The following is a 26319-nucleotide window of genomic DNA, read 5'->3' as shown; positions in this document are numbered from 1 at the left end:
AATGTTCATACCAGATTTTTAAAAAAGCAGACACTGTGTTAAATACTGCCTATCCCTCTCACTTGTCAAATTTTTACTTTTCAGAATTCTTAAATTGAAAAATGTGGGAATGAAGCCAAAAATATCCATCAAAAAATAGCACCTTCAGGAACTTACAGATGGAATCAGGAGGTGGGCTGTCCTAGCGCTGCCGCCTCCAGTGCACCTCCTCCTCGCACCGCCCCAAAACCCCACTCCCCCCACGGCGGATGCTGCCTGCCAAGCCCCGACAGCCAGCTGAGGACTAACGGTTCACAGGATTTGGCTGTGTTCCCCAAGCTGTACCCAGACATACAAAATTAGATATATACTCGTTCAATTGACAGATTTTAGGGAAGACCTCTTACAGGCAAGGTATCTGGGTAATTAAAAAAGGACCATGACACAGCTGGTGCTCTCTAGAAGCTCACAATCTGGGTTGGACAGCAGGGCATGTTCCTAAGAAACCAATCAAAAGACGAAGCCATAACAGCCACTGGGCAGCTTATCACTGTTGTGGGACATGAGGAGTTACGTGCTGTGCACGGCCGTCCATGCCATGGACTCGGCCTTAGCATCCCATGCCACCATCTCCGCCCAGCCAAGGACACAGTATCGTATGTGGGTTTACTCAGGCAAAGCCGTCTAGAAAACGGCCTTCCTAGTTCGTTAAGGTGAAGAGAAAAGTAAAAAAGTTGTAAGTTTAAGAGCAACTTACGGAGGGTGCCATCTACATGGAAAATGGATTGGCAGTGTGAAGTTGGTAAAAAGCCTTGGCAACCTTCTAGAGACAGAGTGTACTAGCTCTGGGGAGGAACAACATGTGAGGCCAGTAAGACTGTCATCACCTTGTGTGCTGTGTTAGTTTGAGCCTTTTATCATGGGCGCTGGGGCACAGCGGAGATCTCATCTGATGGGGAGTCAACCAGGTCTGTCCCAACCCTGTGTCTGAAGAGCTGAACAGCTTCTCCTTCTTCATTTTACCACTTTTAACAACATAGATCTCCAGTTCTAAAATGTGATGATTAAGGGTCTTTTTTTTTTTTAGTGTTTACTTATTTAAGTACCAGCAAGAATGTGGGGAAACAATGATTTGAGCTTAACCAATATTGTTATATGTTCAGTAGTACTCTCATTATTGGTCAGAAAAGAGCTGTTTTACAGTTTGCCCTTTAAATATATAACTTTAAAATTCTGAATACTTTTCAAGTACAGCTTTAGTAGCATACACTTAGGGGTAGAACACAAGCCATCTTAAATTTTTCCACATTGGATTCAATTTTTCCATACCATACAGATCATTTTCTCCTCTCACTGTCTCCCTACTCTCAGCATCAAGCTAATTCCTTAGCAGTGGAGAGGGAAACAAAAATGGAAGAACTTGTGATTCTACAGAGACAAAAGAATAGGGGAGTTATCTATCCTGAAAAAAATCCATAAATTTTTAATTTTCCAATTCTGACAGGACTGGGGATGTAATCTAGGCTGCCTGTCAAACCATCTTTCTCCTTCAACAGCACTTCTTGAGAATGGAAGAGAGCTTCGGAAGCCTCTATTCTAAAAAAGCATCCTAACTCCTCCCAGGATCTGGTTGCCAATGCAAAGAGTTGACAGCTGTGCCAACCTTACAGCTCCCATTGTGAAACAATATCACTTTTATGATGGAGTAAGACATAAAAAGGTGTGACAGGTGGAAGATAAGGAGTAGAGGAAAACAAGAGAAATTATGTAGAAAGGTAACGAGAAAAATTCTATAGCAGAGGAAGGAGCACAAGATCTGTTGAATGCACGGCTCCCCCTCTTAGGTTATCATAAAAGTAACCCTGGGCTTTTGTGTGAGCCAGCACATTTCAATGCAAATTTTAATTCTGCAGAGACCACGCCTACTGTGCTTTCCAGGCCCCGCTCCCTTCAGTCCCTGCCACCCCACCTTTCCAGTTTGCTGGTGCCTTGGGAACCCTCTCTCTATTTTGTCCTACTCTTTTCTTGGCTGCTCTGTCCCCTTAATGTTCAACGTTCAGACTGTAAGTGTCCATCATTATTAGCTATCCTCTTAGGAAATTTCCTTCACAAATTTGAGCTTCTAAGGCCTTTCAAACACATCTTGGTAATTCACTGGATATTTTTTATTTTAAGCTTTCTTTCTACCTTTAGTCAGTTTAGAAAAAAAAATCCTCTTTTTAAATTGCCTATTTATTACTAGCCTTTGTTTTTCCCCCTCTAAGAACAGCAGTTTCTTCTGCCCCTTTTCCAGTGTGTTAATGCACATGTAGAGATTCATATAGAATGGAAAGTGTGACTTACCACATTAATAGGGGGTCTTTTGAAGTAAAATGGTAGCTTCTCTGCTACAGTTATGCAGACTAAATCCACATCTAAATGTGTACAAGCAACCTGTCAAGAAGAAAAAAACAGGTAAAACCAAAAGGAAAATTGGCACATGTTAAGAATGGGGTAGGGTCAAACGTGATACAAAGAAATGTAAATAGATATGGCTCACTCCACAGGCATTACATGGTTCTGTGTTCAAATACATCTGTCCCTTTACAAAGTCAATGGTTAGCCATTCCTTCACATTTGGTTTGAATGGTTTAGCTGTAATCTAGCTGAAGCAGTGATATGTCTATAGACCATCTCAACAGATAGGGTCTAGAGACCCTCTAATTCATGGTCAGCTACATAAGGAGAGGTTGCTAAGAGAGGCTCAGTTTCTGGAAGGTTACTTCAGATTGTTCTAGAAAAAGGAAACTAACTGCTCTGAAATCCAAGAAAAAATAAATAAATAAGCCAAAAGGAATGTATGCATGTTCTACTTACTCCAGAAATTATTTATTTTTGTGCCAGTAATTGGCCCACGCCTGTGGTTCCTATCAGTCTATTGACTGGCCAAAGAAATACATGGCACTACCAATGGCATTTTGTTCAAATGCTAATAGAAAGAGAGCATCTCCATAAACGGTCAAAGCAGAGCTGTTATAAATCAAATGGCATTGAATGCATTTTTTTCAACTTTGAACTTCCCTTTCCTTTGTTCTCATTTTTGCTATTTGTTGATACTCTGCATTTACTTCCAAAAGAGATTTGAAGCTGCTTATAAAAAAAGACATTCAAGATAAAATAAATAGATAAGGAAATCAGGATAAAAGGAAAATCAGGGAAGGAACATAAAGCCAGGGAAAGGTTACTAGCATAACAGTGCAGGCCAAAAGACAGGGCTAGAAGCTGCATACCCGGCTCTCGTTTTGCCATTATTTGATTTACAGCAATAAAAGGAATTGGCTGTTTTGTACCATGACAAAAATAAGCCTTACTATCAATGCTGGTGTAATCAGGCTTGACAAACAAATCCAAGCTGCCAGGGTGGCTGTGCTGGCAAACTAACATCCGTGGCACGGACCAAGAGAAAGGGGTCAAGAGGGGGTGACAATGCCCCATAGGGTCAGCTCGACCTTCAGCAGTGACAGGAATGTCACATCTTATCCTTTCTCTTCAGAATCCCCACTTCAGTCGTTCCTACCCCCACCCCAGGGCTCCAGGAAGCAGGTAGTGATCAGAGGCTGCCTGGCTTTAAGACAGTCGTAGTAACTTAGTAAGCCTGGGAAGTAATGCTGGTTTGGCAGAAACACTTGGCTCATAAAGAATCTGCCCCATCCCAACTCTACAGCTGTCCAACTCATAAAAGAGTCATTGAAAATTTGATAAGAATGGATGAAGTAAAGGTCTGAATAGCAGATGAAACATAAAACACGCTCGGCTTCTGTTTGCCATTTTTAAACTACCAGATAGGCAAAGATGAAAAAGTTTAGTAATATACAGGTGACACAAAAATAAACAGGGACTCACAGCATCTTTAAATCAGTACAGGGTCTTGAAAAGCATTTCAGCAATAGGTATCAAAATTTTATAAGCACACACCAGCAAATTCCTATAAGTATAGGAATGTATCCTATAGAGACTAGAAATGCATTCTATAGCCATATACCTTACAAATGCTTGAGGATATTGGTGAAAGGACGGTCGCTGCAACACCAATCACAAAAGACTAGACACACTAAACATCTCTCAACTTTACTTAACAAAAATTATGGCCCCTTTATGCAATGGAATATGCTGACTCCTTAAACGGAATGAGGTACCTCTCTAGTGGATATTATAGAACCATCTCTGAGATATACTGTCAGGTGAAAAAACCATGGTATTAGGAAGGAAGGAAGGAAGGAAGGAAGGAGAGGAAGAGGAGAATGAAGAAAGGAAGGACGGACTAGGTAAAAATACTTCTGAAAAGAAACACAAGAACTGCTAGCAGTGGTTGCCTCTGGAGAAAAGGCAGAGGGCGTTTTGGGTGGGAGGAAGGTGTACTTTTCAGTGCATACCTCTTTGCACTGTTTCAATTCATTATTACAAACACAAATTATTTTTCATTTCAAAAAGCTGATTCATTTCTTAAAAGCCTGTTAAACATTCTTCCCCAGAGTAAAGCTAAATTAGGTTACCTTTTTACTTATGTATTGCTCCTTTCTTCCCTCTTTTATATAAGAGTAGTTAATTAAAAAATATCCCTTGTGTTGGTTTAAGTACATGCATTATAATAAACTCTCAGTTACAAAGGATGGCTTCACTTGGCTCCCTCTGACACCTCAGACTTAAAATGTTTCAAACCGAATTCTTTTGTTATTTAGCTTTCTATTAATCCAAATGTTCAACTGATACATTTAGATAACTATAAAATAAGAGCTTATGTTCACACTATAATGAAATGCTTTCTAAATCATTAAAAAGATTAAATTATGTCCAAATATATTTGTGGTTAAGAATTTGATTATAGTGGTTTTGGCAGGTTGTATATGAATTCATATCAACTGTTCTTAACCTTTTCTTTGGCCAAGGATTCCTATGAGGATTTAAGGAAGGTATTCCCCAAACTGCACATATACACACATACATTTATCTTTGATTTTATGGAACAAGCGGAATAAGAGAAGGGGGTTCAGTCTCCCCCAGCTCCCCTTCATGGATGTCAGGTTAGTACATTCTGATATTTTATTCAAGGGAGAGCCAGGCTTGCCCAGGGAAAAAAGAGATGCCCATAAATGGGGCCTCCCAACCTAAACTGTTTAAAAAAAAAAAAAAAACCTCCCTGAAGAATTTATTTAAAATGGAGATTACCAGGCCCTACTCTCAGCAGTAAATTCAGTAAGCAGGGTCTAATAACCTGCGTTTTAAAAAAATTTTCCTGGCAAATCTGACACCAGCAGAGCCAGAGCACACCTTAAGAAGAACTTCCTTGAAAGATACGCCCTTTCAGTAGCCTCAGGTATTAGCAGCATATACTACAATAATGCTCTGCAAAGAGTAAGGCATGGATTTGGAAGCAGGAAGAAAACAGAACTTCTATTTTCATTTATTTTTAATTCCTTCCCTTAAAATGTTTTGTTCAGTGTGTGTATATTATTTCATAAAGCACACTGATATAATGGAGCATGCAAATAATTTTTTTTTATCGGAGTATAATTGCTTTACAATGGTGTGTTAGTTTCTGCTTTATAACAAAGTGAATCAGTTATACATATACATATATCCCCATATCTCCTCTCCCTTTCATCTCCCTCCCACCTTCCCTATCCCACCCTCCTAGCTGGTCACAAAGCATCGAGCTGATCTCCCTGTGCTATGCAGCTGCTTCCCACTAGCTTTCTATCTTACATTTGGTAGTGTATATATGTCCATATATACACTACCACTCTCTCACTTTGTCCCAGCTTACCCTTCCCCCTCCCCATGTCCTCAAGTCCATTCTCTAGTAGGTCTGTGTCTTTATCCCCGTCTTGCCCCTAGGTTCTTCATGACTTTTTTTTTTTTTTTTTTAGATTCCATATATATGTGTTAGCATACGGTATTTGTTTTTCTGTTTCTGACTTACTTCACTCTGTATGACAGATTCTAGGTCCATCCACCTTACTACAAATAACTCAATTTCGTTTCCTTTTATGGCTGAGTAATATTCCATTGTATATATGTGCCACATCTTCTTTATCCATTCATCTGTTGATGGGCACTTAGGTTGCTTCCATGTCCTGGCTATTGTAAATAGAGCTGCAATGAACATTGTGGTACATGACTCTTTTTGAATTATGCTTTTCTCAGGGTATATGCCCAGTAGTGGGATTGTTGGGTCATATGGTAGTTCTATTTTTAGTTTTTTAAGGAACCTCCATACTGTTCTCCATAGTGGCTGTATCAATATACATTCCCACCAACAGTGCAAGAGGGTTCCCCTTTCTCCACACCCTCTCCAGCATTTATTGTTTGTAGATTTTTTGATGATGGCCATTCTGACCTGTGTGAGGTGATACCTCATTGTAGTTTTGATTTGCATTTCTCTAATGATTAATGATGTTGAGCATTCTTTCATGTGTTTGTTGGCAATCTGTGTATCTTCTTTGGAGAAATGTCTATTTAGGTCTTCTGCCCATTTTTGGATTGGGTTGTTTGTTTTTTTGATATTGAGCTGCATGAGCTGCTTGTAAATTTTGGAGATGAATCCTCTGTCAGTTGCTTCATTTGCAAATATTTTCTCCCATTCTGAGGGTTGTCTTTTTGTCTTGTTTATGGTTTCCTTTGCTGTGCAAAAGCCCCCATCCTAAGAAGCCCCAGCCAATGGACTCTGCTTACAGCCTTTCATCTTTGCCTTATCCCCTGGGGTAACTATGGAGAAAAAGGATTTATCTATGAGATATCTTCCAGATACTCTGAGTGGAAAAGAGTATGTTATTTCCCATGGAAACAACTCTATTTAAGGTGGTTAGATTTTATACTACTAATTGTTAACATATGTGTATAGGAATGCTTTTATAACTCATTTTAGAGACCTTAGTTACAGAATATCATATCTACAGGGATACTTGTTTACATTCTAGATAATCAACTTACAAACCAAACAAATGAAGTCACTTAACAGAACATAACCTGTTAAGCAACAAACTGCTTGCATTTGACCCAATTCCAAACCATGATATGCTTACAAAAGTTTTATAATTAAAAGAAAAATGTCTTTTTAAATTGATTTTCTATATAAAACAGGGAGAATGCCAACTTCAACTGAATCTTAAAGGATGGCTAAGATTTGGAAAGATAAGATGTTCTGATTTTAAAAACTGTTTTCTCTGCAGTCAATTCCAAACAAATACGCTGTCAATTATTTACAGCTTTCTTCCATCTTCCAGAATATTTCTGACTGTTCCACCCATCATCATGAATTATGTGTTCACAGTTTTGAATTAAAACTTGTGAATAATCTGAGAAAAACAAGTAATAAGATAAATTCACTAAAACAAATTATAATGTATTCTAAGACTCCAAAGTCCTATCTCTATGACATAACTACTTTAAGTTTAGAGCAAATCATTGAGCCTAAGTCTCAATTTTCTTTTCTACAAAATGGGGATAATAATAAGCCTTTGTCCCAATTATCCCCAGGATTGTTGTTTTCTCTAATCACCAGTAAATGGCTATGGAAATTTTAAGTTGTATGCTCTTCAAAATTCATTCAAAAAACAAGTGTACAATAAAAAACTGGGTACACTACCAACTTTCAGTCTACAGTATAACTGAGTTGTTAATATTTAATAACAAAACTAAATTGCTGTTTAACAAATTTGGAGATATCCATGGTCCATCTTAGGGTTTCGGCACTGAATCAGAATCCCCTGTGGAACTTAAAAAAAAGATACCCAAACTCAACCCCAAACCTACTGGATCAGAATCTCCAACAGTGGAGATCTGAATGTGCCTGATTTTAAAAGGTTCCACAGGGGTCTCTGATGACTAAGAACTACTCAATCCTACTCCCCTTTTTTCTGAAATGAAATTCTTGAGAATTACTATAACTGAGCATTTTAGAAAAGGAGTCACCAAAAAACGGGAATTCATAGATAACTTGTACTGTTTCTCTGCATTAATACAGTAAGTCCCCTATATATAAACCTTAAAATTACGAACTTTCAAAGATGCAAACGTGCCCCTGTATGCCAGCTGTTGTACTGTACTTTTCAAGGTACTGTACTGTAAGATTAAAAATGTTTTTATTTTTTGTGTTTGTTAGTTCTTTATGTATTATTTGTGTGAAAAGTATTATAAATCTATTACAGTACAGTACTATATAGCCGATTGTGTTAGTTGGGTACCTAGGCTAACTTTGTTGGACTTACAAATTGGACTTACGAATGAGCTCCTGGAATGGAGCTCATTCGTATATAGGGTACTTACTGTATAAACAATTAAGAATTGTTAATGTGCCTTGAAAATGAAATTTGCCACACACCAGTCTCCTTAGTCAACAACTCCATCTACTGGATAAACTTAGGGAAAATCTTGTAATTTCAGAACAGACTTTGCTTAAAAACAAATTATGCTGTAAAATTAAAACATCAAAGACCAGTGCTTTTCTTTCCCCCCATAATATCCCTTTGGTGCATACACTTTCGGTAGATGGCTACTTTTCTGAACCTAAATAAAGACAACATTCCGAACTTCCTAAAAGTAGCTATACCTCACTTTACACAGTAAAACATATTCCTGAAAACTATATTACAGTTGATTTTTTCTTTTCTGTGATCACTTACAATGCCCAGTGTGTTCTGTCTCAAGTTGACAAAATGACCATACACATTAAACAACTTTCCCTCCTGAAAAGTCATAGAAATGGCCATTTGAAAAGGACAAAAGAAATTAAATTCATAAAGGTTCTCTTATACAAAAAGGAATAGTATCAGCAGATGGTTGATTTTGAAGGATTTCTAGAAGACCAAAGGCTGACATGATCATGCTGGCATATGGACCACACCTCAGAGCACACAAATGAGAAAGCTAAAACAGAGAAGGGATCTTTTATGCCACAGTAGAACCTTGCTCCCTTCTTCTGTCACAGGCAGCAGCGAATAGTAAGAAGGGCAGAAACTGAAGTGCTTTTAGAGCTAGAAAGAGATGGACCATCATTTACCTAAGAGAAGTTTCAAATGAATGAATGAAGCAGAGATAAAGAAACAGAAGAAAACTTGATGGACTCTTTTAATCTCAGCCCACCAAATATCTAGCAGAATAAATAAAACAAAATATGTCACCCAAATACACCCTTGTGCAATTCCAGAACAACAACTATAAATGAAAAATCCTCAAAGTTTCCAGATGAGATGATACAGGTCACCTACAAAGGTATAATATCAGACTTCTTATATAAAATAAAGAGTACTATTTTCTTTTACTATCTATTACTTACATGGAAAAGTTTTTCTGTCTTTGGAAAAACTGCAACGATATCATACAGCCGGACTCTTGAGGAAGTTGCTCTCTAGTAATATAAAAAGAGTGTTACCATACAGTATCAACAACAACAAATGCATATGGAATTCTGACTAGTGTTCTGGCTGCACTTATATTTCAATTGTGTAACACTTCTAATATGCCACTGACATTTCTGCTTTGCTTTGTATGTTGTCAGAAAAGACTTTCTCAGCACATGAGACTCCAGATACCAACATCCATCCCACTAAGGAGGAAGGAATCATCCTCCTTCCTTCCTTCCCACATTGTTATGCTTTAACTGTGTACCAAACATTTTGTTTGAGATACAAAAATCAAATTAGATAGCTGCTGCTCTTACAAGCTAGTGGAAGAGCTTGCCAGAAATTTACTGAGCACCTGCTGTGTGTGGGGCACTGGGGATACAAAATCATTTAAGGCATATGTCTGCTCTCAGTGGAACTCACCATTTTTTGGTGAGACAAGAAATACACATGACTAAGTGTGATGTGATTAGGCTCACAATGAGAATACTGTTAAAAACAAATTAAACTGCTAAGCATGCAAGAAAATACCCGAGAGTCCTAAGACAGAAAAAGAGGAATTTATCCGTTAAAGATCGTTTATAAAAGAAAGTCTCAAACTTGTATCATATGTGTATGCATGTGAAAAGGCTGGAAAAATATATATTCAAGAGTACAATCTCTGAGTGATGAGATATGTGATATTTCTTCTTTGCCTGTTGGCACCTTTAAAATTTTTTACCTCTTATTCTGTAAAAAGAAAAGGCATGATAAAAATTAGAGGAGGAAAGAGATAGGTTGGAGAGAAGCAGCAGGTACTGTGCTTGAGCAGGTAAGAAAACCTGCTGGGCAGATGTGTGCTGAGACAGGGCAGGCTCCAGGTCTCAGAAAAAGTCAGGATCCAGGACTCTTTGTCCTCTGCTTGCCCACTCCCACCTGGGATGTGGACAAATAGGGGCCACCAGGATGTTCAGGATAACAAGAGAAAATCAGACTCTTCATGACCATAAAAAGTCAGCTCCATTTATGTCTCCCTGGGCTTAGAGAACCAGAATGCTGCCTGCAGTTGTATACTATCCCAAAATTCGGCTTTCCGTAATTCCTTTAGCAATGCTGATGTTAGAAAGGAAGCCAGCCCTTCCTTGACTACGCCTGTTCTGTGAGAGAGGAGGCCATTCCAGCTAAAGATGAAGCAGCTCACCTGCTCAGAGATCTCACTTTCTCTCTCCCTCACTGGATCCGTCCCATCAGCACCAGGCATTCTCAAGTCTCCATCTAACAAACAAAATCTAGACAGCAGGTTCTTAGCCACCAGCCTCCCTATGCCTTCTGTTCCTCCACAGAATCAAGTTTCTCAAGCAAAGTCAGCAGCACACACTGGCTGCATGTTCTCACGTCCCTATCATGTCTGTGGAAATGGCTTTTACTAAGGCAACTGATGACCTCCACGTCATTAGGCGACTTGCCCATCCGACACACGTTTTAGCCCTTCTCTGACTTGACTACTCAGGCACATTGATGCTGCTGAGCCTTCTCACGTTCCTCGCTGTCCACTGACTTCTCAGACAGCCCCACCTCCGTCTCTAATCCTAGCTCATCCCTCATCCTTTACTCCACCATTAAATACCGAACTTCCTCAGGGCTCTGTCCTAGACCTTCTCTTCCCACATCATATTTTTACCAAGGAGTCTTATCCAGTCTCATGATTTCAATTACTCTCTACAGGGTGACCACTTCCAAATCAGTATCTTTAATTAGGGTCCCTCTTCTGAGGGCCACACCTTTTTTTCCAACCCCGCATTTGACAAGCTCCATTGGAACTCTCACAATAACCCATCATGTCTGAAACATGATGATCTAAACTCACTTCTCTTTCTATGTCCCATCTCAGGAAATGGTACCATCTACTGACCTGGCTGCTGAGGCCAAGGCAGGGAGTCATCACCTTCTATCCAATCAACAAATCCATCCAAATCCTGTCAATCCTCCCCTCTCCCCCAGCCCCAATGCCTCTTAAATCCCCTCCTTTATCCCCTCTAATCTATCCTCTATAATGCAAACTTCATAACTGTACTCCCTTGGTTAAAACCTTCAAAGGCTTCTTCTAATTGCTCACCCAGACCCACCTCCCTAACCTCATCCCAGGACAGACAGCTCAACAGGCTCAACTCAACTGGTGTTTCATCTTCCAGAATGCACCATGTTTCTTCTTGGATTCAGGACCTTGCATAATCCATCCTGTCTGCGGAAACATTCTCTCCCCCACTTGGCACCTGTGACACTGATTCTTCTGGCCCCTTTTTGAACATCAGCTTCCTTGGGGGGCCTCCTGTTGCACATTCCTAGGACATCCCTTATTTGTTACCTCCCACTTTTTAAACATTCCTCCCATTTTTAAAAGGATTGTGTCCGTATTATTCATAGCAATATCCCTAGTACCCCCCTATGTCTACTTCATGTAAGTTCAATGAATACCACTTGCCAAAAGATTCTTTAATTGTGGTATTCTTATACATGTGCCATGAGTAGAAGAGATTCTGTTATACTGTGTGAATTCTGAGCTAAGGAGAGCAGTCAAGTGTCACACGGGGGGTCAGGGGAGATGTAAGAATGGGAGGAGTTGGAAAAACAACAGTATTCAGCAGAAATCAATACAACTTACAGGGCCAAGAGAGAAGAAAAACAACTAACCTACCAAAACATTGCAGTGAGATGGATCCGAAACGATAATTGTCAGTCTAGTTAAAATCTTAATTGGTTTTGACTTTCCCTGTAATCAAAAAAGCACAAAATAGAAATGACTGATTTTCCTCCTTACCAGTGGAAAGTACTCATTAAAAGGTACTAACAATAAAGGATAGTGAAGATCAGTAAAACCTAGTCCTCACTCTCAAGGAATTTATAAAACAGGCGTACCTAGTTTTATTGTGTTTTGCTTTGTTGTGCTTCACTGATATTGCATTTTTTACAAATCGAAGGTTGGTGGCAACCCTGTATTGAGCAAGTCTATTGGCGCCATTTTCCAACAGCATTTGCTCACTTCCGGTCTCTGTGTCATATTTTGGTAATTCTCCCAGTATTTCACACTTTTTCATTATTATCATATTTGTTATGGTGATCTATGATCAAGGTGAACCTGGGCCCTCGCAGTGGAAGTGCCTAGTGCTAACCACTGGACTGCCAGGGAATTCCCTGATCACTGATCTTTGATGATACTATTGTAATTGTTTTCAATGCCAAAAACCATACCCATATAAGACATCGAACTTAATCAGCTGTTGAAATGACAACAAAGGATTTAGAATATTATATAAACTTAGTTGATAAAGCAGTGGCAGGGTATGAGAAGACTAACTCCAATTCTGAAAGATCTGCTGTGGGTAAAATACTATCAAACAGCCTTGCATGCTACAGAGAAATCATAGTGAAAGGAAGAGTCAATTCATGCAGCAAACTCACTGTTGTCTTATTTTAAGAAACAGCCACAGCCACCCCAACCTTCAGAAACCACCACCCTGATCAGTCAGCAGCCTTCAGCATTGAGGCAAGACCCTCCACAGGCAAAAAGATTACAACTTGCTGAAGACTGAGACGATGGTGAGCATTTTTAAGCAATAAAATACTTTAAAATTAAGGTATATACATTGATTTTTTTTTTTTGTTTTAGACATAATGCTACTTCACACTTATTGAACTACAGTACAACGTAAGCGTAAATTTAATATGCACCAGGAAACCAAAACATTCGTGTGACTCGCTTTATTGTGGTGGTCTGGAACCAGACCCGCAATATCTCTGAGGTATACCTGTACAGCCAGAGAAAAAGAGATGTACATAATGTTTCGTGGAAGAGCTGAGTCTTCATGGAAAGGTAAGACTGGTAGACAGAGGAAGGGGCAGTACAGATTAGAGAACCATATATATGACTGGGCATGTCTGAACTGGATGAATAAGTACTATGTTTCTTAAACAAAACACCTACCTGTACAATTGGGAAAGTTGTAAAGAGTTCAGAAACAGCTACTGGTTTTTCAATTTCCTACAACAAAGAAGAATATTTTTTTTAAAAAGCTAATTTCTGGCACTCAGAAACACTAAATAAGTTGTGTGTATGTGCATGTGTGTGTTTTTTAATGAAGAAAGCTGAAGCAGAGAAGCAGCTGAGAACATCAATGGATAGGAGGGATGAACAATAGTTTTTAGAATGAAACAATCTGTAAGGAACAGTTGTTGGCCTAAAGGGAGATATACATATTTACTAGTATGTTTGGGAGGGAAATCAATTAGTAATGAGTCCATGACTACAATAAAAAAGATTAAATATTGTAATTACAAGTTTAATCAATAACAGTGCACTTTTAAGAAGTTATTGAAAGTTACCTAACATCAAATCAACTTTAAGAATCCTTACACCATGCCCTAGCACTTCACAAAAAACTATCATTTGTACAAATACGCATCAGCTCAACTATTAACATTAAAATAAGATAATGCACAAAGAGTGCTCGTCTGTAGCTTCAATATTACCAATATACACAAAATAACTATAAATGCTGGTTATTATTAACTTCAGAAATTGTATTTTACCTGTTTCTTTTCCTTAAATTCAACAACATGATTGATGGCAACAACTGAATAGCCCACTGAAAAGAAAAATTGAACATTCTTGTTAAATACAACAACCTTTTTTACACATAAACTCATCCCAATTCATGTCAAGACTAGAAGGTAGTAAGAAGAATGGTTATGGGCTCTGGAGTCAGACGGCCCATTTTCAAATCTAAGCATTACTACTTAGAAGTTACTTAAGTTTCAAGTTCTTCGTCTGCCAAATGGTGATAATAACAGAACTCACCTTATATGACTGGCAGAATCCAATGAGATAACACACAAAGGATGTTTTAGAACAGTGGCTGGCACAGAGTCAGGGCTTTGTTTGACTTTGGTGGTGCATTATTAGCATTATACCAAAGACACTTAACTTTGCACAACTCCTTTAAACCATCATTCTCCTTCGTGTCCCTTTGTTCATTTTCATCCCATCAAGTGTATACTTTTTCACCTTCGTTCTTACTCGTTTCTTTTGCTTTTTACCCTTTCTACTTCAAAGGCCCTTTTGCTAAGGAGAAATGGAATAACGACTCCCTCACACCACTGTCCACACACGCCTTTGAGCTACCCACCAAGAGACTGGGAACTATTTGAAGCCAGGGCCTTGCTTTATCAGCCTCAACACAGCCCTGTTTTGGACATGTGGACTAACAAAAACATGCCTAAATCATGACTCCAATCTTTAAGTTATTTAAACACCAATGGGACAACAGGATATTAATATTAAAAGATAATGCATATTAATGCCAAAATAGTGGTCCCCCCTCTCATTAGTTTGTCCAGTTTCCTTCTTTTCTTCCTCCCTCAATTATTTACTGAGCAACCATTACTTAACAGGCCCTGCAGAAACCTCTTTATTTTTAACCCCTTCTATCCCCACGTAGACATTTCACAGTCTAACGAAAGAGACAGCAGTCGCGATTAACTCCAGTAATTAAAATGGGGTCTTACCTCTCAGAGCTTTTGCTTCCCTTGGATTCAAATATGAGTAACATGCTAGCATTTTGGCCATGCTGCTCCCCTCTCACCCTCCTAGTATGTCCTCCGCCCCCACCAACCCTCCCTCTACATAATATTATTCAAACACTCGCGACCCCATGTCCCTCCCCCACTTCTCGGACCCATAGGTGCACCAGCTTCCTGCATTTGAGTGTCAGAACACTGTCGTGAGACGCAGGAAGGGGCGATATTAAAAGCACTGGTGTAGGAGACTACACTTGGAAGCCCAGGCTTCTGCCATCCATCAGCTGTGGGGCCCTATGCAGATCCCCCGCCCTGTCAGGGCCTCAGTTTCCTCAATTTGCAAGAAATAAGGAGCTAGACTGGGTAACAGCTCCCCAGTGCTTTCGAGTTTCCCGCGCCCGGGATCAGAGCAACACCGCAGGGGCCTCAGCTTCCAGGGACAGCCGGGAGACCCCACGAGACCGGAACGAGGCCCGCCCGGGTCCCTCCCGAGCGTGGTCCGACAGTATGGGGGGACAGCGAGACTGGGCAGGCACCGCGGCCCGCGAAGCCGGGGAGACTCACGGTGAGCGGCATTCTCCACGAGCCCGCGCAGCGCCTTGAGGTCGGAACCCGCCCGTAGGTCCAAGTCCGCAAACACCGCCATGCCGAAATCACGTGACGGCCGCGCGCCTATCTGCGCAGCCGCCGGGCCCGCCCCCTCGGGCATGCCGGGAATTGCAGTTTACCTGCGCGGTCTGCCCCTCCCTACCGTGGACTAAGGTTCGCAGGTTCCTCGCTCGCCTTCAAGTACCGGCAGAAATTAGTGTGTGGGCATCTACAGCCTCACTTCAGTCCTTCTTCGTCTTCTTCCGAATGAGAATGTTTGGTTTCTCCCGGAGGAGTTCACATCTTCCACCGTTCCTTCTATGAAGTAATGTAGAAAGTGATTCTTTCAAAATGTACGTATACAGCGTTTATTGAGCGCCTACCGTGAACCAAACCCTTTTGCTAAGGGCTGGATACGCTTAAAAAGTAGTAGGGAGCCCGTTTTTCTTTCCCTCCCCTAAAGTCCATTCCGTTGTTTATAAAATGGACTTAACGGGGAAATGGAGAAACTGACCTAAAAGAGGACTGCCCGAGAAAAAGGTCTTTTTGCCCAATCACGACTGGCGGTGCCACAGCACGCTACCCTTCCTTACAGTCAACGTCCTCAGCCACGAGATGACAGGCTTCTCTCTAGGATGAGCCGTTAGCTCCAACACTGGTTTAGCCAAAAACCGGTTAGACAAGGAGGGGCAAAATTAAAATGTTTTACAGTTTTCCATCTAAGAAATGTACAATCAAATCCCACGCATTTGATGTTTCTACATTTTTGAACTTCGTGTAAATGAACTCTTCTTAAAGATTGATAAATCAGTGATCCGAGAACATAAAACTATGGAACTATAGTTTACATCAGTGCTTCTTAAAGGTCTGTGATGAAGGGCCAGGTCGCCGCCGCCCGCCGCCCCCCGCCCCCCCCCCCCCCCATTCTTCTAGGACCAGTACGTGGTCCATTGTGCATTACCAATAGGCAGATCTGGCCTCAGAAGACTAATCTAACATCGGAACTGCTCTGTACTCAGCTGAATAAGAAGAGTCCACTAACTGGGGCCTTGGGCATCCAGACAATGCCTAATGGCTGTGAAAGTTTCTAAACATTTCCAATTTCTGTGCTAACTTATCACAAACAATACACAGTCTCTGGTCTATAGGGCCGCATCTTGATTTGTACTCCTCTTCATGATTTCTTTCTTGGTCTCAGAAGAGAATTTTAAGAGGGATCTGTCCCATGTAGTAGCATGTAATTCTCCTTTTGGTTTAATTTAGTAAAGAAGAAATCTTTTGCTTTCCCAATACTTGGTATTTCCTGAGTAAGAACAGAAGAAAAATGTACTTCTGCAAATAGAACAAAGTCATATAAAGCAAACCCTTTGCTTTTCATCAGAAAATCTGATGTTAATTTCACAGGTCTTCACCTATGACCACAAAATCTAGATTGGTCAGAAATATGTGTGGTGAAGGTGCATAAGATGACTCATTATTTGATGCCAGCATTAGACTACAGAGAGCTTCTTTCTTTGAAAGTCATGGTGCTGTTGCTGTGAACTGTACCCTTTAGACTTCTTTTCTCATCTTCACCGTGGGCTTAGGTGACAAGGAAGAAAAAGGGCAAGAAGGAAAATGGATGGATAACACTTGAGCACTTTACTGAGGGCAAGCCTATTTGCTAAGTAATTACCTACATATCTATTTAATTTTCAAAGCAACTGTGAGTTAAGTCCTGCTTTTTAGCAACATCTGCATTTTACATCTGAGTCATCTAAGGCTTAGTTAATCGTGGTAGACCTACATTTGGATCCAGGTAGCTTGGTTCAGTTCTCACTTGGTGTACTGTCTCCTGGGCAAAGCAAGCAGAGAGGAGAGTTGGAGGATGGGAAGGGAGGAGGGAGAGAAGAAGAGGGAAAGGAAGAAGAGAATGGAGGGCTGGAGGAAGAGGAAAGAGGGAGTAGGGAGGGAGAGAGGTGGAAAGGATGGAGTTGGAAGAGGGGAGGAGGAATGGGAAGAGGGAAAAGGGACGATGGCATAGGGGAGAGGAGCAGGGAAGAGGGGTCAGAGGTGGGCCTGGGGGGTGGGTTCCTAGAGCAGAAAGGATCTGGAGTTAGAAGACCTTGGAAATTTCTGACTGGAAGATAATAGTGCTGTATAATTACATACTTCCTATCTACTGTCTGATTTAATCCTCACAACCAACCAGTATTGTTATTGTTATTCCTGTTACATCAAATAGGAGTCCTGGGCTCAAAGAGGATGACTCTTCAGTTATTTCCTCTTCCTTAGGGAGCTCAGAAAGAGAAAATGGGCTTTAGCATCCAAAGCAATGTTCCAGCCCTTTTGGGTCTCCCTGAGGACCTCTCTTTCTTGGGCTGGCCCCTCAGTGTCAGTGCATGCTCGGTTGGTCTGTGCCCTTATGCTCTTCTGACTTGGCTCACCCTTCCTGAGTGAGCTGAGAAACACTCCTCTGGGATCCCTGTCCTCTGTCAGCTTAAGGCTGAGGTGGGGCAAGGCAAGAAAGCAATATTATAACATGACTTGCACAGGTGTGTCAAAAACATCTGGCAGGGTCTTGTCTTCCAGATTGAGGGAGAAGTTTGGGAGATTTGGTGAGTATATGGGACAGTTTCCTGGAGAAGGTGATGCTTGAATTAAATTTTGACGCATGAAATCGAGGAGCAACAAGATGCAGAGGTCTGGCATGTATCCAGAACTGGCATAAATTAAGTGGTACTCAGTAAAAAGTTGCAGATTTAATAAATGAACCCATGACCTCTTGTTTACCTTCATACCCATGTCAACCCAGTTGTAGCACTGTTGGATGTATTCAATTACCTAAACACATGGCCAGAAATTCACTGAACTATGCATGTGGTAGAGTGACATGATACACCAGCAACCCAAATAGAACACCCCCTCTTGTTCCCAATGATGGAGCACTTACTGGAGCTCCTGTGCCGATCAGAAAAAGATGCCCTTCCTCCGACCAGACTCGCATTTGCCGCTATTCATCACATGGCTGGTAAGTCTGTACAGTGAATCACCTGCCCAGCTTTTCCCAGGGGCCCTGGTAAAGCATACTAGAGGAGTTAATTGCTAAGTCTAGAACTCAAATGGGACTCCACAGGACATCACCAATTCAAGGAGCCTCTCTCAATAATTCCTCCCTCAGAAACTCCCCTTACTGACCTGATAGCATAAGAATTTGTCCATCTTCTAGGCTGTGAGTATCCCTGCTTGCAATGGTAGGGTTTTTTTTTAAAAAGTGCGATTAAGATGAAAGTGAATTTTTTTTATATCTATGTTTCTATCAAAAGTTTGAAAATGAAACACAGGTGAAGAAGTCTGGTGTATTATAAAAATTATCATTGTAAAAATAAGGAGTATTCCTACCTTTTTAAGATGCAAAGTATGCCTGTGACAAAAGAATACAACTTAAGACGTTATTACGAAAGAAATCAAAAGAAGAACTATGATTGGTACCTGGAAAAGATGTGTGATGGAAACGAATGGAAAGAAAAGGGCTAAAATTTCAATACAGTTGTTTTTTTAATGCAAGTAAAATAAGTGATTGTATTAGTGTCAGGGTCCTCCAGAGAAACAGAACCAAGAGTGTATATGTGTGTATGTGTGTGCGTGTGTGTGTGTGTACATATATATACATATAGTGAGAGAGAGAGAAAGAGAGAGAGGGATTTTTTTTTTTTTTTTTTTTAATGGCTGTGTTGGGTCTTCGTTTCTGTGCGAGGGCTTTCTCTAGTTGTGGCAAGCGGGGGCCACTCTTCATCGCAGTGCGTGGGCCTCTCACTCTCGCGGCCTCTGTTATTGCGGAGCACAGGCTCCAGACGCGCAGGCTCAGTAATTGTGGCTCACGGGCCCAGTTGCTCTGCGGCATGTGGGATCTTCCCAGACCAGGGCTCGAACCCGTGTCCCCTGCATCGGCAGGCAGATTCTCAACCACTGCGCCACCAGGGAAGCCCCAAGAGAGGGATTTTTAAAAAGAAGTTGACTTGTGTGATTTTGGAGGCTGACAAGTCCCAAGATCTGCAGTTGGCAGGCGGGAGACCCAGGAGAGCTGATGGTATAGTTCCAGTCTGAAGGCAGGCAGGCTCAAGATTCAGGAAGAGGTGATATTTCAGTTTGAGTCCAGTGAAAGGGGAAGACCCCTGACTCAGCTTGAAGGCAGTCAGGCAGGAGGAATCCTCCCCTATTAGAAGGGTCAGTCCTCTTGTTCTATTCAGGTCTTCAACTGATTGGATGAAGCCCACCTACATTATGGAGGTTAATCTGCTTTACTCAGTCTACTGGTTCAAATGCTAATCTCATTCAGAAAAAAAACTCAAACACACAGCCAGAATGTTTGACACTTATCTGGGCATCCAGTGGCCCAGTCAAGTTGATAGAACCACTGCAGTGATGCTGCCTTGAATTGTTGTGTATTTTTTTGCCGGGGGGGGGAGGGTATAGTTGTTTCACAATGTTGTGTTAGTTTCTACTGTACAGCGAAGTGGAGTTCCCTGTGCTATACAGCAAGTTCTCATCGGTTATCTGTTTTATACATATTAGTGTGTATATGTTAATCCCAATCTCCCAGTTCATCTCACCTCCCCTTTCCCCACTTGGTGTTCGTACGTTTGTTCTCTACATCTGTGTCTCTATTTCTGCCTTGCAAACCGGTTCATCTGTACCATTTTTTAGATTCCATAAATATGCATTAATATTTGATATTTTTCTCTTTCTGACTTCACTCTGTATGACAGTCTCTAGGTCCATCCACGTCTCTACAAATGACCCAATTTTGTTCCTTTTTATGGCTGAGTAATATTCCATTATATATATGTACAACATCCTTTTCATTCATTTGTCTGTCGATGGACATTTAGGTTGCTTCCATGACCTGGCTATTGTAAATAGTGCTGCAATGAACATTGGGGTGCATGTGTCTTTTTGAGTTATGGTTTTCTCTGGGTATATGCCCCGTAGTGGGAAATTGTTGTGTATTAAGTGAAGAAAAGAACTGCTCAGGCAACTAAAACTTTCTTTTTTTACTGAAGACTAGTTTGCAAAGAATATTTATTGAAGGAAAAAGAAAGAACAGGTCCTAAACAGAAACTAGCATTTGCAAACTCTATTCTCAGTATGTTGGAAATATAGCTTAGGACTTGCAGGGTAAATTGCATGAAAAAACTAGGTTATTTCTGGCATTTTCTATTACAGCTGATAAGTAAGTAGATATATAAAAGTTATGTGTGTTGAGAATTTTGATATGACTAAATATCTTTTGGAAATGGTGCTCAAACAAGGCACATCATTAGGAAGTGGCTTATTTTTGTGTATGGAGAAAAATTTTGAGCATTTTAAAGTAGACGTGTTAGAATTGGTAACCATGACTACAGATGGGACTCCTGCAGCGGTCAGTGTTAACATCAGACTCATGAAACATAAGCACAATGCGACATTTTGTCAAGACACAGAATTTTAGCCTATTTATTATACTATAGGCCAGAACCACTTTGAGCTTTAAACTTAGAAACTATACAAATAATAGCCATCATAATTGACCATGACCCACACAGTCTGTGCTCCAAATAGCTGTAGTGCATATAGTGGATGCTGAGAAAATTTTGAAGTGCTGAAAGAAATTTACTTACTGATGCTATCAAGGAAAAAAATCTCCACCTCGGCTCACCACAGAGGCTGGACCAGATTTGCCTCTTTTGTCGATGCTATAACCCCTTTAAATACTCTCTCTCCCCACCTTTTGAAAAAGCATATAAACTGATTTGTTCATATATAGCAAAATTGTGTCTTTGGGAAACTGATCTGGCTAGGAATAATCTAGCTCATTTTTGGCATAGAAACTGGTTTCCAGATGTGAAAATGGTCTAACCTCATAGTGCAGCACCAATGTGGAGTTGAAGACTATGATCCAAAAAAAGATACTATGATTTAAACCTTGAAACTTTATGACAATCTGCTTAATTTGCCCTTTTCAATTAATATCACTGATGTGATTAAAAATTACAAAAGGAAGTTTTTCTATTTAAGCACCTACATAATAGCCTCAATTTTGCATCTTGGCCCACAAAACCTAAAATATCTACTATCTGTTGTAAATTACAGAAAACGTTTACTGAACCCTTCGTTATTTTTTAAAAAATTATTTTATTCAAGTATAGTTGATTTACAGCTGTAAAATTACAGCTGTGTTAATTTTGCTGTACAGCAAAGTGATTCAGTTATACATATATATACATTCTTTTTCATATTCTTTTCCATTATGGTTTATCACAGGATATTGAATGTAGTTCCCTGTGCTGTACAGTAAGACCTTGTTTTTATCTGCTCAACCCTTTTTAAATCAGAGGTCCACAACAGTGTTCAGACCCTCTATTCTACCTCTCAGCTAACCCTAGGGGGGCATTTGAAAATTTGTGTGGGTTTTTTTTTTTTTTTTTTCACTTGTCATAGTAATTTGTTGTTTTAATCTTATCATTGTCACTATAATTGAGAAGTGAGTTGGTTGACACTAGCTTTTAGTAGGAAGGGGCCAGAAGTGTTAACTATGCTGCAGTGAATGAGAAAGTCTCATACAATGAACACTTGTCCCTCATCTTGTATGACTTTTGAATATCAAGCCAGACATTCACATGGGGTAGAGCTTGCTTATCACTACCTGAGCCTAGAACCTAAATAGGTTTTACATATAGAAGCACAGCAATTTTTTCACAATTTTTATAGGCACAGAACTTTCTAGGAGTATAACTATTGAGTAAATAGAGGGAAGATTGTACTTTGCTTTGCTTGGAACGATGAGAGTTGGTTGGAACTACATATATAAGAGAACTATAAGAGTTGTTCCCCATTTCAAAAAATTATGTCATTGCAGCAACACTACTTCTGTTATTCGAGCTGACAATGCAGCACACCTGTATCACTCTGCATTTACAGCAGTCACATTCATGGTGATTCATATATGTACATATTACCAGACATACCCACACATACATACATATGTCATCTTATATACTATCTGATATATGTTAAATAAGTAAATATATATATGTATTTAGCCCTTACTTCAAAATATTATGCGTAAGTTAGAACTATTGACAATATTCAGTTAGTTATCTTAAATCTATATTTAAACATATTAAAATATAAACATATTTGTTATAAGTAGATATAGGCATCTGCTATATTTTTGATACAGTGGTGCCCAAGCATTCATATACTTAAATACATATTTATTTATTCTCTCCTCTATTACTACAAAATATATTTTATTTAAAAAGCAGGTGCTATGGACTGAATGTTTGTGTACCCCCAAATTCATCTGCTGAAATTCTAACCCCAAATGTAATGGTATTTAGAGATGGGGCCTTTGGGAGATAGTTAGGTCATGAGGGTGGAACCCTCATGATGGGATCAGTGCCCTTATAAGAAGAGACATGAGAAAGCTTGCTTCTTCTCTCTTTGATCTCTGCCATATGAGCACATAGCAAGAAGATGGACATCTGCAAACCAGGAAGAGGGTCCTCACCAGAACCTGACTTCCCAGCTCCAGAACTGTGAGAAATAAATTTCTGTTGTTTAAGACACCCAGTCTTTGGTAATGTGTCATAGCAGTCTGAACTGACTAAAACAGGGTTCTGAATCTCATAAGTTGAGAATTATTGCCTCGAATATAAAATCCATTGTGCAAAGAATTTATCTATGTTCAGAAGTATTTTTATTTCTGTACAATAGTCTTTGGTTATAAAAATGAATACAACTAAATATTGCTTCCAGTTGGAGGAATCAAGGTTGGATTCTGTACTGTAGACAACGATGCAAAATAATAATAATAATAATACCTGAAACTAACTCTGTACTTTATTTTGGTTCAGGAAAAAAAAATTCATCAAGTTTCCAGTCTAAATCAAAGGAATAAGGACTTCCCTGGTGGCACAGTGGTTAAGAATCCACCTGCCAATGCAGGGGACACAGGTTCAATCCCTGGTCCAGGAAGATCCCACATGTCGTGGAGCAACTAAGCCCATGTGCCACAACTACTGAGCCTGCACTCTAGACCCCACAAGCCACAACTGCTGAGCCCATGCACCACAACTACTGAAGCCCGCGCACCTAGAGCCCCCGTGCTCCGCAGCAGGAGAGGCCACCGTGATGAGAAGCCTGAGCACTGCAAAGAAGAGTGGCCCCCACTCGCCGCAACTAGAGAAAGCCCGTGCACAGCAATGAAGACCCAACGCAGTGAAAAATAAATAAATAAAAGTATTTTTAAAAATTTATAAATCAAAGGAATACTGATTTTTAAAAATCAATTAAATATTTTTATTTCTCAAGTTGTGCATTTGCAATTTAAAATGTAGTCAGTAACATAGTTTCCCAACCTTAGCACTGTTGCCATTTTGGGCCAGACAATCCTTTGTTGTGGGAGGTTGTCCTGTGCCTCTAACTACTGATGCCAGTAGCATCTGTCCGGTTGTGATAACAGTAGGTGTCTCCACACATTGCCAAATGTACCCCGAAGGGCAAAATCCCAGGTCAGTAACATTTAAGCGTTCATGCCAGGTAATTGTAGGGTCAGTGTCTGTTTTTGGGGGAGGGTGGTTTTAGAAAGTGAAAGGAATACATTTCCTGACTATAGGGAAGATGCGGTTTGCTTTTCCTCACGTAGTAGGGACCCTCAGGGAAGTGGGCAGACCTATTGTGGGATGGGTGCTCCGTTCACCGAGGGCCGTGGACCCTTAGACTCTTGGTGTACAGCCTCAGCCAAGGCTCCCATGCTCCTGAAGGACACAGGAGCAGCAGTGCTGCTTTGTGGGATTGTGTGGGCTTGGACAACAGGGAGAAACAGAGCAGCCTTGTGGAATGGTCTGCTTTGGGTACAAGACTCCAGGTCCATCAGTGGAACCTCAGGGTAGGGCAGGGGAAGAGGGAGCCACAATAATGACTGGAGCTGAATTGCCCATCAGATAAATAGGGTGGGGGCTCAGAGTCACATTTAATTTTAGAAAAATATGACCCTTCTTGCAGAGTAAAGTTCATACGTACCTTGCATGGCACACGTGATTCTTTATGATTGGCCCCCAAGAAGTCTACCCTCGCCGTTCCCACTGCATTTTATATGATGCAGTTATGGCAAGTGTTCCACATATTAATGGACCCCTGTTGGCATTGCACTCCCCTTTCCTCCAGTCTACTGATGAAACTTCTGCCTGAGAGGAAGTGTTAGCTCTGTGAATTCTTTGGTCTCCCCAGGAAGAGCCAATGCTCCTTTCCTCTGGACTCCCACATCTTTGTTTCATACTTATATTATGAGGCTTTTCATATTGCACTGTATCTAGTCTGTCTCTTTCACCAGGTAATGAACACCTGCAGAGTGGAGAATTTTGCCTTATTTGTTCATCCCTAGCACTTAGCAGAGTGCCTATTCATATATAGCTGGTACATGTTTATTGAATGACTGGATCAGGGATAGTTTTGCCTGGAAATGCGGACATGAAAATAATGGCAATTTTCATATCACATATTATTTTGACAACTGTAGAAGGATTCCTAAAATTCTACAGGGGATTAGAAAATGTAGTATAAGATGCAGCCTATCAATTCTTCAATGAAAGACTTTCTTCTTTCTATTCTACTTATCTTTAAATACCACATGTCCCTCTAGCTTCTGCCCAATTCTCTGCTACTCTTTTGAATAAAACTACTCCAAAAGTTGTCTGCCCTCCCAGTTGCCATTTTCTCTCTCCTCATGATCTCTTGAACCCATTCTAGTCTACTTTTATTCCTGCCACTTCACTGGAATAGTTCTTTCCTTACTTGGCATTTGGCCGGGTTCATCAATTTCTTCTCCTTGAAACATCTTCCTCCCTTGCCTTTGAGCATCCAATCTCTCTTGGTTTTCCTCCTAACTCAATGGTCTCTCCTCTGGCTTTGTTGGTCTCTCTTCCTCTCCCCAACCTCAGGATGTTGGAGCATCCTAGGGTTAATTCCTCAGGCTTCTTCTCTATCTGCTCTTCTTCCTGAGAGATCTTCTCCTGAACTTGTATCTGACTATATGACATCTCCACTTGGATGTCCAATAGGATCTCCAACTTAACGTGTTGTTTTTAAAAAGAACTCCTAAGGAAAAAAAAAAAAAAAAAGGTCATGAAGAACCTAGTGGCAAGACGGGAATAAAGACACAGACCTACTAGAGAATGGACTTGAGGATATGGGGAGGGGGAGGGGTAAGATGTGACAAAGAGAGAGAGTGGCATGGACATATATACACTACCAAACGTAAAATAGATAGCTAGTGGGAAGCAACCGCATAGCACAGGGAGATCAGCTCTGTGCTTTGTGACCACCTACAGGTGTGGGATAGGGAGGGCAGGAGGGAGGGAGATGCAAGAGGGAAGAGATATGGGAACATATGTATATGTATAACTGATTCACTTTGTTATAAAGCAGAAACTAACACACCATTGTAAAGCAATTATACTCCAATAAAGATGTTAAAAAAAATTAAATAAATAAAAAAATAAAAAAGAAAAGCTGAAAGCCACAATTCAAGCAAATGTGTTTCATGGTTAAATAAGTGAGTGATAAATTATAGAGATCCTCATTCATGGAATCACACATGGAAAATTATGTCTCAAATTTGGACACAATAAGTAATATTCTTTCGGATGTGTCATTACTGTATACAAAATATTTTATTTTACATACTGATTACCACAAATAAATGTTCAAATAGCTCAAAAAAAAAAACCTCCTAAAACAATACCTGATATGTATTAGACGCTCAATAAATGTTGACTCAATCAATGAGTGAATGCTC

At 40.3% G+C, this 26319-nt stretch overlaps 1 protein-coding gene and 1 long non-coding RNA gene across 4 annotated transcripts in view; one reads left to right on the top strand and one right to left on the bottom strand.

Moving 5' to 3' along the window:
- RPP30 (ribonuclease P/MRP subunit p30) overlaps positions 1-15615 on the bottom strand; it is a 28261-nt gene extending 12646 nt beyond the window's left edge. The window contains exons 1-6 of one of the 3 annotated variants that reach the window (XM_082339615.1): positions 15477-15615; positions 13926-13981; positions 13321-13377; positions 12034-12108; positions 9293-9364; positions 2323-2412 (exon numbers count right to left, since the gene is read on the bottom strand). In XM_082339615.1, coding sequence (XP_082195741.1) covers positions 2323-2412; positions 9293-9364; positions 12034-12108; positions 13321-13377; positions 13926-13981; positions 15477-15558 — 432 coding nt within the window. In that variant the 5' untranslated portion in view covers positions 15559-15615. The remainder of the gene's footprint in view (positions 1-2322; positions 2413-9292; positions 9365-12033; positions 12109-13320; positions 13378-13925; positions 13982-15476) is intronic. The other 2 variants (XM_082339614.1, XM_082339616.1) reach the window with 2 other exon arrangements.
- A 3-nt stretch (positions 15616-15618) lies between these two features.
- LOC309604733 lies at positions 15619-26249 on the top strand. Its single transcript, XR_014231030.1, has 2 exons — positions 15619-15853; positions 23378-26249. It is a non-coding gene; the product is annotated as an uncharacterized lncRNA (long non-coding RNA).
- The last annotated feature ends 70 nt before the right edge of the window (positions 26250-26319 follow it).

This window comes from Balaenoptera borealis, assembly GCF_965194805.1.
Source record: "Balaenoptera borealis genome assembly, chromosome: 10".
NCBI lineage: Eukaryota > Metazoa > Chordata > Mammalia > Artiodactyla > Balaenopteridae > Balaenoptera > Balaenoptera borealis.
The sequence above is the reverse complement of the archived record's forward strand: the minus strand, read 5'-3'. Positions and strand labels throughout refer to the sequence as shown.